Genomic DNA, 13,422 nt, shown 5'->3' with positions numbered 1-13,422 from the left:
ATAGGCAACAAATTGTTTATTTAATCATATCGGATTGATTTATCTCTTAGTTGATCTAATCTCCCACATGAAATATTGTCTGATTAAGTTAATAAAATTTACATTGTTACCTTCTACTATACATTTATAACCACTAACTTCTGTGAGTTGTTTTCTGATCTAGGCATAACTATTTTATGGAAAATAAATATGTACATTTCATGTTATACTTTAGATAAAACTACTTGCAAGGGCACCAACTTTTAGCTTTCTTTAAAACAGTATTTGTTTCTGATTGGCTGCATACAAATGTTTTGTGGCTTATAGTTTAAAATAAATAAAAGAAAAATAACCCTGGGTACAGAAAAAAAGTATAGAATTAATGGGAGGCCAGTGACAATCTTTGGTTGGGATAGTTTTGGTTTCTAAGCAGACAGGCTGGTTTGGAATGAGTACGGCCACTGTTGCAGAAGATCCATTTCTGGCTTGTGGGATCCACTCTTGCTTTCAGACATCTGATCTGCTTATTTCAAATCCCTGCTAATTTATAAATGACCAGGAAAGCAGAAAAATTAGATTAGGTAGATAGAAAGCTATTTTTTTCTAAGAAGGTGTACTTTAATGATGATAAAATGCAGTGAAAACCTCAAAAGGAATGGTCAAGTATTGATTGAACTTTTAGAGTTACCATAGTGATCATACATTCTTGTTTATTTCTGTTTCAGCACAAATAATAATAGCACTTTCTCTCAGTCTCCAAACTGTTCGAGTTTGGCTTATAAGATATATGGACCCCTATCTATTGCTAATATTGAGAGTCCCCAACACAGTGAATCATTGAAAGAAGGGCATGATTCTTACCAGAAAAGAACACTCAAACACATATTAAGAAAGTTGTAGCTTATTTTGTTCACAAACAGGAGTAAGTTACAAGGGAAAGTTGACGGAAAAGTCACAAACATAAAGTTGAACTCTCAGGATAAAGAAAGCCAACACTTTACTGTGTTCTAAATCTTTATTCTTTCTGCAAAGTGATTGGAATCACAATCTATATGAGAGCACTTTGAAGCTTGATTTCAGATTTTTTTTCAAAGATTCCACCCAGACAATATGTGAAACTCCTTCAGCAAACTTGGAAAGCTAAAAATTTCAGCTGACCCTGCCAGGATTTTAACCTGTGGTTCCAGAGAGTCTAAGCATTGCACAGCTGATGTTTGTGCCACTAAGCCAGCCCCTCCAGAATTACGCATATGACTGCAGTATATTTGGCAGTTGGCATATAGGCTTGACTGCTTGTCTGCTTTCCTACTGGGAAGGAGAATTACATGAAGAATCCTTCAGCTGACCTTTGCTTACTTTCTTGTACATCACCATTGTTTAAACCCATAGCTCTAGTGGATGAACATGAGATAATTTCAGACAACCTATTGTGCTTCCAAGACATCCTATGGATATCTGACTTTCTCAGGACTTAAAAGGTCTTTATTCTGTTTGAAATTCATGAGTTTTTGAGTCTAGCTAAGCTAATTCGGTTCTTTGCTTTTAGCAGCAGTGCATGTGGTTTTACTAGTAAGAGTGTGTGCGTGCATGAGAAAAGGTTGACTCATTAAAATAACAAAAAAGTCACAATTATTTTAAAATTTGTATTGTGCTGAGGGCACTCATCAGTTATAAACATAAAATTAAGACAGGTTTTTAAAATGAGTGTTGATAGCCTTTGCTTCTGAGCGGTCGTATCTAATGTCTAACATTAGCCTTCTGCTGGGAGTAGAGGAAAATATAAACCTGTAAAATACAACTGCTGACGTCAGGAGCTTGCCATTTAATGAGGGAGGTAAGACATGCCTGTGTGGAAAGATAAATAGCAAGATATGTGTTAAATAATAACGAAAGACAATAATAGATGAAATAAACAAGACAGTGCATAGGATAAGCACTCACAGAGAGGCATAATTAGTCTTTCAAGTTCAGATATGGAAGATTAGTAGAGGTTGCTGAGGTTTCAGAAGGCATCATTGAGGATGTGGGCTTACATTGGGCCTTTAAAAGTGAAGCCTAAAAAAGAGGTGGTAAGAACATTTCAAGTTTGAAAAATTAATTTAGCAAAAGGTACTTGTGATCTGTCACCGTGTAACCCCTCAAATTGAATTTCATGTGAGTAAAACTCTAACTTCTTGAATATAGAAAGTACTGTGAAATTAAGTTCAAATTTTAATGATCATCTCTCAAAGCATGCTTGCTGTTTTCAACTTCTGAGTCAACAGTTCAGTAAAGATGGACAATCTTATTCACATAATTGTATTTTAATATTTAAAAAATTCTTTTATTATAAAACTAATACTCCTTATTATATAAAGAAGACAATACAAATTACTCATGATTCTACAAGTAGGGCAGACCACTGCTAACATTTGGTAAGCTTCGTTCCAATACTTTTTCTACATATTTGAGTATGTGTGTATGAACAACAATGATAAACACTCTTGTACTCTGCAAAAAAAAAAAAAAATTGCCATTATACTGAAAGCATTTTCTTTTCTACTGAGGAGTATAACCTGGATGTGACTGAACTCAAAAATGAATTTGTTTCACTAATAATTATGTTTGTTTTGGTTTACTTTGACTCTAGTTTATGGGTGATTTTGACAAATAAGTTTTAATATTAAGATACTTTAATTTGTTTATAACAACAGTAAGAAATACATTAAATTTTAAGAAGTGAGATTAAAAATGGTGTAGTATGATTTGTGTGCTTTTATATGGCTTTTTACCTGGATTTAATTAGTTTTTTATAAGCTATTTTAAAATCAAATTATGAAAACTCCTATAACTATTCTACTGATAGTGTTCTTACATAAAAACACTTAAAATGCATTGTTAGCATTTCCTAAAGGGAAAAAGAAGCAATATTTTATTTTGTAAATTATGTCATTTTTTTCCTTTATAGTCTGGCATAGAAGACTAAAGAATCAAAAAAGTGCCAAGGAGGGGCTGACAGTGCTTTTAAACGAAGACAAAGAGTTGGCTGAGCTGCGCGGTCTGGCAGCCGGAGTAGGCCTGGCTAATGCCTGCTATGCAATACAGTACGTAGCGTGGGCCATCATTATGGAGCACCTAGGCAAAGGGTGGGCAACAGCAGTGAGAGTACCTATGAATTCTGCATTGCCCAGGACAGTAATGGTTTATACTCATTTTTCTGGCAGAATTATTGAAAACTTCCTCTTCCACTCTCAAATGTGGATGGCAAATTATGCGGTTATAAGAAAAATACACAAAAATACACTATTTTCCAGTGTTTTATCATGTAGCTCAAAAACAAATGAAAGAAAGAGAAAAATATTACATTGAAGAGAATAGATGGTAACGTGGTTGGTTGACCTGGAGGCAGTGTTTGAGAGGAGAGTTTTGAGAGCCTTGTATATGTGGTCAGCCTTAAGTATCTTACTCCATTTCAGAAGTTGTATGATGATTGCCCACAAAACCTTCTTAAAACAGATGAGTTTTGAACTTTTGTTGTCATCATAATTAAGGAAAATATTCAAGTGTCTTAAGCAAAGCTTCATGATATTAGGATCTATGCAAAAAGGAATTAAATTATCATAGGCCTTGCTTTCAGAAATTTATAATGCAAGGTGTAAAAGCAAAGGATTTGAAGTAGACACAAAGGGGATCTAAATCAGCTGTTTAGAGGTGACTTTCCTTTGAGCAAATACTGCACATATCTGCTACTCAAGATTCCCTATTATAAATGGAAAGCATTTTTAACATAGCAGCATTTTTCCCCCTTGTAGTATTCCAAGTGATAAACTTGGCTTTCTAAAAGTTAACCTTATGGTGATGGAGTTGATCTTTTTGGTCATAGTAAATTTTGTTTTACATAAGATGTCACATGTTTGAAATAGCTAAAGGAAAAGCTGATAAACCCAGATGCATTTATTACTAATTTGCAGTAGCTTTTTACACAAATTGGCAATCTGAAGAAGTTAATACCTAGTAACTTTGACACAACAAGTTACAATAAAAGTCTTGAGGCAATACATACGCATATACGTTTTTATCAAAATTAAGTTGCCTAGAAGTGGACCATCATGCTCTGTCTGGGTAAAAGGTGGTAGAATAGTAGTAAAGTAATTAGGAACACAAAGTTCCACATCACCATGTCACATAAAACACACAATGCTGCAAAGCCATAAGATATTTCTTTCTCTCTCAAACACAAATACGAATACCAACACAAACTTGTACACCCTATATATGTGGAGGGTGCGGAGACAAAAATGTTGCTATTTTACAGTACTCTTCCAACCCAAGAGGAGATTGAAAATCTTCCTGCCTTCCCTCGGGAAAAACTGACTCTGCGGCTCTTGCTGGGAAGTGGAGCCTTTGGAGAAGTGTATGAAGGAACAGCAGTGGACATCTTAGGAGCTGGAAGTGGAGAAATCAAAGTAGCAGTGAAGGTAATGTGAATCTTCGAACTCCTTGACACATTATATCACCATATCTACAAGGATTGACGTGGATATAATTATAATAAAAGTTGAGTGCTCTTTGTTGAAAAGAGGACAGCTTGAATGTCGAAGCGTATCCATAGCTATAGAAATCACATTTTTAAAAAACATTTCCTACATAGGAACATTGTTTGTAATCAACAATCTCCAGGATTTGCATTACCCCTAAGGCTACTAATTAGCTAAGACCTATCAGACAATCATTTTTCTTCAAACATGTCATAAGAGAACTGGAGTTGTAAAACACATTCTTAAGGTACTAGACCAAGGGTCAGCAAACCTTTTCTTTACTGGGCAGATAGTAAATATTTTAGGCTTGCTGGCCATACAGACTCTGCCATTGTATTGTCATAGACAATATGTAAATAAATGAGTGTTGCTGTGGACCAATAAAACTTTATTTATGAACACTGAAATTTGAATTTTATATTATTTTCGTATGTCATGAAATAGTAGTATTCTTTTGACTTTTTCAACCATTTAAAAATGGAAAAGCCATTTTCAGATCATAGGCTATACAAAAAGAGGTGACAGGCTAGATTTGGCCCACAGGCTATAGTTTGTCAGTCTCTGACTACATGATTATTTATCATGGTATATTTAATTTATTTTTAAGGAAGCACTGGATATACTCATATTTTTGTAAAACTTTCTTTTGATAAAGGGAGGATGAATCTTTATATATTTGAGCAATATCCTGATCTCTGCTTATTAGAGATTTATTGCTTTGAGAGTTAGCTATACAACTAGAAAAGTTGGCAAAATTCTCTCTGCTTCCAAATGATGTCATTTAAAAGTTCTTTAACTTACTCGCACCTTGACTGTTTTAAACAAATGTTTATTTCTGTCATGTAACAAAATGACTGCTGGCTTCAGGATAGTGTGTCAGGTCAGAGCCAGTATCTCTGAAATTTTCTTGGCTGTTGTTCATGCTTGTTGCCTCATTGTTCCAAGATGGCTGACAGAGAAGCAAGCATCACATCTTCATTCGGACCAGGGAAAGGAGGAAAGATGGTGCCAGATGTACATGTTCAGGAAGGCAAACGTCTTCTTCAAAGTTACCTCCCCGCCTTAGCAGTTTTTCTCTTATATGCCATTGACCATCACCGAGTTATGTGACCACCCCAATTTCCAAGGGAGGCTGGAGAATTTCAGAACACAATTTTCATGATTAGCTTTGATCAATTGCTTGGGACTGGGAACTTTGCCTTCAAGAAATAGATTGAAAGCAAGGAGATAAAGAAAACATATTAAGAAGAAAATTTTGAAAATTAAGAAATTAGCCTAAATAACAAAACTTGGTCTCTTAAAATTCTACCTTTTGGAGGAACATTGTATAAACATTACTAGACCTTTTATTTTGCGTATTCTACTAGCAATAACAGGAGGTAACATTTGAAGGGTTTATAGAATACATGCACATGCCTTATCTATGATCTGTTTCCAGCTTTCAGGGTAGATATTACAAAACAAACAACAATCTCCATTAACCCGCTGAGCTCACAGAAATGTCTGCTATACTGATTCCTGACTTGTTTTTATGTTGTACAGACTTTGAAGAAGGGTTCCACCGACCAGGAGAAGATTGAATTCCTGAAGGAGGCACATCTGATGAGGTAGCTCTGAAATAATTTTCTCTTGGTATGGGTAAGAAGTTTTAAGTCTGCTTGACTTGTTTTTAACATCCAAAATGACCTGACGTAGCAGATCATGCCTAAAACAACATGGTTGAAACGTTTCAATGAAACCACATCTGCAGAGCAAGTAGTCTATAGAAGCCAATCTTCGGAGCCTGGGCACAGGCACTCCTCAGGCAAAAGGTTCTCCTTTCTTTTATATTCAGTAAGGAGCATGTTTTGCAAGTGAATTCTGAAGCTATTTGACTTTTGACACACTTGTATTCATCTAGATATGGGATAATGGTCAAGTATGCCCAGTAAGAGAGAGTTCTCTCAAATGCTGTAATGTCAGTGAAAATATCTTTGTCTTCGTAAACTTGTCTCCAAGTTTGAGTCTGTGGTCATAAAAACTGCTCAAGCACATCCTAATGGGAAAACTTGAGGCAATGGTTGATTGAGTCTCAAGCTGTGGGTTCCAATTATTAGGTTGGGACTTGCTTGGTTTGATGTCTTGAGAAAACTGTGTAGCCAAACCTGCATTTCTGGGTTGTTTTCCTGAAAGGGAGAGTATATATTTCATACCTGTAATGACCCAAAACACAGTGTTTTAAAATATCTTTTCAAGGAGGCTACTAGTCAAAATTACTTTCTTTTCCAAAATATGCTTAATACAAATGTTATTCCTTCTAAAAACCAACCTATGTTATCCATACTCATGGCCACTAGGGGTTGCCATATTACCTCCTTAAGGTAAGCACAAAGACCAGTAGTTGGAAAAGGAAGCGTTAGAGCATTAGACACACTAAGTCAGGGGTTTTGAAGGAAATTATTGATAAAGAATTGCTGTACTCCATAAAGACCCTTGGCTAGGACTCCTGCCTCTGTCATGTCATCCAGCCTGTGTCTTTCCACCTTTCAGCAAATTTAATCATCCCAACATTCTGAAACAGCTTGGAGTTTGTCTGCTGAATGAACCCCAGTATATTATCCTGGAACTGATGGAAGGAGGAGACCTTCTTACTTATTTGCGTAAAGCCCGGATGGCAACGGTAGGCGGTAGGGATCTGTAATATTGGTTTCGTAATGCAAATGCCCTATAATTCCCTATTAATTTTCTTTAGATTTAATAGGCTGCAGTGGTAAAACCTTAGAAGACTTATATGGAAAGAATTATTCTATTTACTTCATGTTAGATTTTGACAATCAGAACCGTGGGCTAACATTCTGGCATTTTCTGGTCATGTGAGCCCAAGCCTGTTTTTAGTATTTAATGGGAGAACATGACCCTCATTGCCAGAATCATGTTTTTCTGGAGCACAGGGATCGTGTGGAGTTGGAAAGGCATATCTCTGTACTTAATCTATATGCCTGCCTGTCCCAAATTATATTTCCAGTCTTAATGTCTTTACTGAGTACCAGACTTGTATGTCCCTCTCTAGTTGACATATCTATTTGGATTTTAGTAGGCATCTCAAACATATTTTGCCCCAAACAGAGCACTTGATTTCGTACATCCTCTCCTACTCCACCCATCTAGTTCTTTGCTTTCTCTTTCCCTACATACATGCTAACAAGCTCTGCCTGCAAAACACAGCTGCAGTCATTCTTCTCTTGTATCCCCAGTGCCTGGAGCAGTGCATAGCACATTATGAACCCTGGAAATACTGTGGAATGGCGGACAGGACTGGGGGTGACTACCTGCAGGAACCTACTTTATACCTTAGATGAGAACACGTGAGATAAGACAAGTCGCCAAAGTTTAAATGTGGTGGATTAAAAACTTTTTTTATATCAAAATAATTATCATATGGCTAAAAAATTAAAATATGTGACAAAGCATATAGTGAAAAACAGGAGCCCTGTGCACTGCCTCATTCCTACCTCTCAGGCCTGCACATATCTTCTGGTATTTACCGCCAAGTTCCTAAATAGTCTGCTCATACTGACACATGTTGATTTTTCAATTTGGGGTAAATTGACTGCCCAGTATGGAAGAGGAGGATTTAACTCTCTTAGACTTCTTCATAATATACCTGTCCATCCCCCACCACGCTACACACAGGAAAACGTTGCTTGCCTCATCCTCTGACAGTTATCACAATTTGCAGATAAATCATCCTTCTGGTTTTGCATTATTAGAACTATTTAGTTATTCTTATTATTTTTGGAGCTGAATTATCCAAATGTTGTTATTGTAAGTATTTTTCCTGAGGCTAGTTTAATAAATATCTCTTGTTTTCATTTTAGTTTTTATATACGCAAACTCCCCAACTGAATGGTAACACTTTTCTCAATATGTTTAACAATATCAGATAATCTGGTACTTAATTTTTTCTTGGACACTTCCTTCCTGGAAGCCGTGTAGATGCTTGTGCTCTAGGCTAGCTACACAGCTGCTGTTGTAGGGGTTTCCTTCATATTAGACCTGGGAATCTTCCTCAACTCTTGTCCATGTGGGGCTTTTTCCTTGTATCTCATGACTTTTTGTTTGTTTTAGAAAAGAGAAAGTATGAGAAAGTATGCATGTGCAGCAAAAATCTGCTTTTTTTTTTTTTTAAATTTTTGACAAAATGCCCTTTATTCTTCCCTTATACTTGATTGATAATTTGGTTGGACTTTTAGGTTGAAAACTCTTTATCTAACAGATAAAGCCACTACGTCTTTCTTTCCTCACTTCTACAATTGCCAGGAAGAATTCTTATGCCACTCTGATTCCTGAACTTATTATCATGGTCTGCTTTTGCCTCCTCCGCTTCAAAAATTTGAGGAGAATTTTACCTGTGGTACTCTTTACCCACAGCAGAGTAACAGTTGCTTCGCTCATCATTCCCTTCAGTTTCAGGAATTTTTTTCATTGTCTCTTTGATAATGAAGAGAATTCCTTATTCCCTCTATTTCTTTGTTCTAGAAATCCTGTAATAATGGACTGCTTTGTTTCATCTTCTCATTCTATTAGCTGCTGTCTCCTATTTTCTAGCTTTTGTCATTTTGCTTTCCATTGTGATAGACTTCCTCAACTTTGTCCCCTAATCTTTTTGTAGGATTAAAATTTTTTGTTAACATATTTTAATTTTTCACATACTTATTCTTGTGTTTTGACTGCTTTTTAAAATAATATTCTGGTTTTCTTCATAGATGCAAAATTTTACTCATCTTTTTTAGGGTATTAATTATACTTTTTAAAAAATGTTAATTTGCTTCCTGCATTGTCTTGGCTTCCTTGTCCCTCTTTGTTTTGGAATCTGATTCAATGTGAGAATCTTTCTCAGATGTCTAGTATTCTTGGCTGGTTTCATATTTAATCATGAGGCCTAACAAAATGATGGGAACCTATGTGTCCAAGGAAGCTTCCTTTTGGTGTTAGGTGGGACCCTGCTCTTCCACTGGGGATCCTCCAATGTCAGTAACTGAATCTCTTCCCTGACATATGCCAGTTTAACCAGGGAGGAAATTGCTCGTTTCTCCTCTGGACAGTAAATGCCTGATGCATCAACTCAGAGCATTTAGAGGGGGCTGGAGGTCTCAAGGCTCAGTATGTGGACTCTTATTTAATTTTAATTCTCTCCATTTCAGTACAGTGCCTCAGTGTGACTGGTAGTATCTCCGAACTTGGAGTTGTTCTGGTTAAGGTTTCTGTTGTTTTTATTTGTTTGTTTTCTATAGACAGAAGCCTTCATCTGTGGTAGAAGAATCTATGATTTAGTTAGGCCTTAAATAACTTAAACGTTCTTTTTGCTTTCAGTCCTTCTCCTTGTCCTGGAGACTTTATGACCTTCCATGATGAAAAACAGCTTAATTCTTGCCTTTTCTTTCTGTAGGCAGTCAGCTTTCATCCTCTTGGCTCTGCTAAATTACCACTCCTCCATCTGCTTTCCCTCTTCCAGAATGCTTTGTCTGCCATGTCAGTTCTCATGACAGTTGCTTTGCCCTTGTGAAATTATGAAGTGTTCACTCTACTGCCATGTCAGTAAGGTTTGGGGAGAGAGTGGAACTAAAAATGCACACATTCAATCCCTCATCTTAAACAATACATTTTATTTGTAGATTGTCTTGTTTTGTGGTGGGGCTAAGTGTATGAAAAGTGAAGAGAGGATGAAAAAGGGATAGACTGAAAAAAACGTGGATCTACTTTTTCCAAATCATTTTGATTCACCCAGGATCCTAATGCTTATAAAGATTGGTTCTCACATGCACTTCAGTTGTTCCGCAGCCTTTCCTGGTGGCTGCCAAAAACAGCTTGCAGGGCTTTGTCTCCTTCGCTACAACCACAGAGACATTGTTAGGTGCTGAAGGCAGAATGAAGGCCTGAGGCCTATGGGAACCATCACAAATGCTACTGCCTCTCATGCTGAGTTCTTTTGAGGCCAGCGTCTCCCCACGTGGAGTGCTCAGAGGCGCCATAGCAGAAGAACCAGCAGAAGCCTTTCTCTCTCTCTCCCTGCATTCAAGGATTGTTTTGTTGGGTTGGATGCCTAAGAATTGACTGCCACTAGGCCCAGAAAGCTTAGTCTAGTCCTTTGCTTTGAGGACTCAGCTTCTTTATCTACAAAATGAAATTTTGAATCAAAAACTTCCTAAGGTTCCTTTTAACTTTTTTTTTTTTTTGGCAGAGTCTTGCTCTGTGGCCGAGGTTGAAGTGCAATGGCATGATCTCGGCTCACTGCAACCTCTGCCTCCCAGGTTCAAGTAATTCTCCTACCTTAGCCTCCTGAGTAGCTGGGACTACAGACACATGTCACCATGCCCAGCTAATTTTTGTATATTTTTTGTAGTAGAGACAAGGTTTCACCATGTTGGCCAGGCTCATCTCAAACTCCTGACCTCAAGTAATCTGCCTGCCTTGGCCTCTCAAAGTCCTGGGATTACAGGCGTGAGATAACACACCTGGCCTTAACTTTTGTTAAAAGGATTGTATTAAGATAGAAAAAAGTGAAACAAACAAACAAAAACTGTCAAAGTAATATGAATATGTAGTAAACGTGCTGCCTTCCAGATAAAATTCAATTCACCAAATTTTTGCTGGGTGTTTACTATACAACGGTGAAGGATGTGGTTCTTGCACTCAAGGAACTTGTTACATGGTAGAGTTGTAAGTCTACAGGTGAAAGTCTACAGATACCTAAATAATCCACTTAAAGTAGGAAGTAGGTGGACTCATTAAAGTGCAGTGGAGAATATACTGTAGAAGCCCAGAGGAAGGAGCGATTCCTAACTGAGGAAAGCTGAGAGGGCTTCATGGAAGAGGTCTACTGATTCAGACACAACCAAAGCAGGAGGTAGAACAGTAGCTGAACTGTGCTTTGCCACTGAGTTATGAAAGGCTTTGACTGGGGATAGACTGAGATCAAAGTTTAATATGTCTGAAGGTTTTAACAAGAGATGACAGGTGGCAGTCCAGGGTGGCATCTAGAGTCAAGGAAACCCAACATGGGGTGATGCGGTATCCCAACAGGTTGATACATGGTATATCAGAAGGAGAGAGTAGTCAGAGATCCAAGCAGGCACCAGCATTATGAAAATCTGTCAGCAGGGAACAGGGCACTAGCCACCAGGCTGAAATTAGGGAGTAGGATCCTAGGCCTAGAGAAAGACTTCACAGGTAGAGTAGGTTTTGCCGAGAGCAGAGCAGGGTTCCGTTCACAGGAACCAGTGAACCATTCAAGACACCCAGCAAGGACTCAGATATGGGCCATGAGACAGTGGACCTGAATTAGGTTGGAGAAGGATTGATTTGGGAGTAAGGTCAGAGCCTAGTTATTAGCCCTAGGTGTGGCTGTGAAGAACCATGGCAATAGTGAGCCCCAGAACATCAGAATATTCCTAGTTTGGGGGCAAGAGATAAATGTGTCAGAGGAGGTAGGGAGAACAGCACTTAAGAGCATTTGTTTTTAAGGAATTGAGGGACTTGGAGGTTGGGAATCATTTGAGATACTCAGCTGAGGCTGTGGATGGAAATCAAGAAACAGGAGGACATTCCAGGGGAAAAAAGCATAGCAGGAATAAAGAAGAGAGGCTGAGAAATGCAGAGTAGGAATAAAGAACTGCAAGTGGACCAGTGTAACTGAAGCACAGATAGAGAGAGGAGAAACAGTAGGAAATTAATAGACTTGTAGAGAGGCTTGTGCAGCCTGGGGGTGCTTAGGAATTCATAATAGACTCTACAGGAAGGGGGTCACAACAAAGCAAGCTAATGAAAGCATAGGAGGCTGGAGACATGGGAAATTTTTGAATGCATTAGATTAGGGATGACAAAGGCTTGAACCAGGGTAATTGCAGAGCACTGGAAAGGGACAGACAGTATAATATAGCTTCAGGGCAGGATCTTTGAATTTTCCCAATATGGTACTAATAAACACTTCAACTGGCTTTTTTCCATGTAGAAATCATTGCAACCAGTACAGGCTCAAGTGTATAATTGTGCTCGCTCTCTTAGATGAGAGGAGTAATTTGAAACTTTGAAATAGGGTATTGCTAACAATTTATATGGGGTTCATACGGGAAACAAGCCCATTGTCATGACTGGCAAGACAGAGTGTCATTGGGTCAATAATTAAACCAGCTAGCACTAAATAAGTCATCGTTTTGACTACTTATGAGAGCAACAAATGTTTATTAAGTGCCTGTTATTGACCAGCCATATTATGTAACTTACTTGAATTTTGCAAGGTCAGTATTATTGCCCATTTTACACGTGAGAAATTTGCTTAGGGAATTAAGTAACTTAAGCAAGTTCATACAACTAGTAAATAGCAGAACTAGGATTCACATCTCGATCTGTCTGGCCTGACACCTGGAGGTCTTTCCAATAAAGATTCCATATTGCCTCTACTTACTAAACATAGCTGTCATTTTTTTTTAACGTATATTTGCATAGAAAATATCTAAATTTGTTTTCCTCTTTGTTTGAATTCTTATAATCACAACTAAAAATCCCTTTAAAACATCACAAACATACATGTATATGCATATACATGTATCCACTTATATTCACACATGTATGTATATATTTCATGCAAACTAGAAAACTACCTGTAATTTTTCCTTCATTTCTTACAGTTTTATGGTCCTTTACTCACCTTGGTTGACCTCGTAGACCTGTGTGTAGATATTTCTAAAGGCTGTGTCTACTTGGAACAGATGCATTTCATTCACAGGTACATTTCTTTTCTGGATACAGGGTTATTATGGATATTGGCACAATAATCACCTGAAGTGCAGGTAAAGCACACAAGATAATTAAACATTTTAATTCCTTCAAACTAGGAATAATTTCTATTAAAAGTCTCTCTTATAAATCATCCTACTGTAAAGACACA

At 37.5% G+C, this 13,422-nt stretch overlaps 1 protein-coding gene across 5 annotated transcripts in view; it reads left to right on the top strand.

Annotated features, from left to right (window-relative positions):
• The window catches only part of LOC105465485 (ROS proto-oncogene 1, receptor tyrosine kinase), a 142,906-nt gene that overhangs the window by 105,959 nt on the left and 23,525 nt on the right, over positions 1-13,422 (top strand). For all 5 annotated transcript variants that reach the window (XM_071096353.1, XM_024787848.2, XM_071096351.1 and 2 more), the window contains 5 exons: positions 2,927-3,062; positions 4,274-4,436; positions 6,039-6,103; positions 7,026-7,155; positions 13,163-13,260. In XM_071096353.1, coding sequence (XP_070952454.1) covers positions 2,927-3,062; positions 4,274-4,436; positions 6,039-6,103; positions 7,026-7,155; positions 13,163-13,260 — 592 coding nt within the window. The remainder of the gene's footprint in view (positions 1-2,926; positions 3,063-4,273; positions 4,437-6,038; positions 6,104-7,025; positions 7,156-13,162; positions 13,261-13,422) is intronic.

This window comes from Macaca nemestrina, chromosome 5 (assembly GCF_043159975.1).
Source record: "Macaca nemestrina isolate mMacNem1 chromosome 5, mMacNem.hap1, whole genome shotgun sequence".
NCBI lineage: Eukaryota > Metazoa > Chordata > Mammalia > Primates > Cercopithecidae > Macaca > Macaca nemestrina.
The sequence above is the reverse complement of the archived record's forward strand: the minus strand, read 5'-3'. Positions and strand labels throughout refer to the sequence as shown.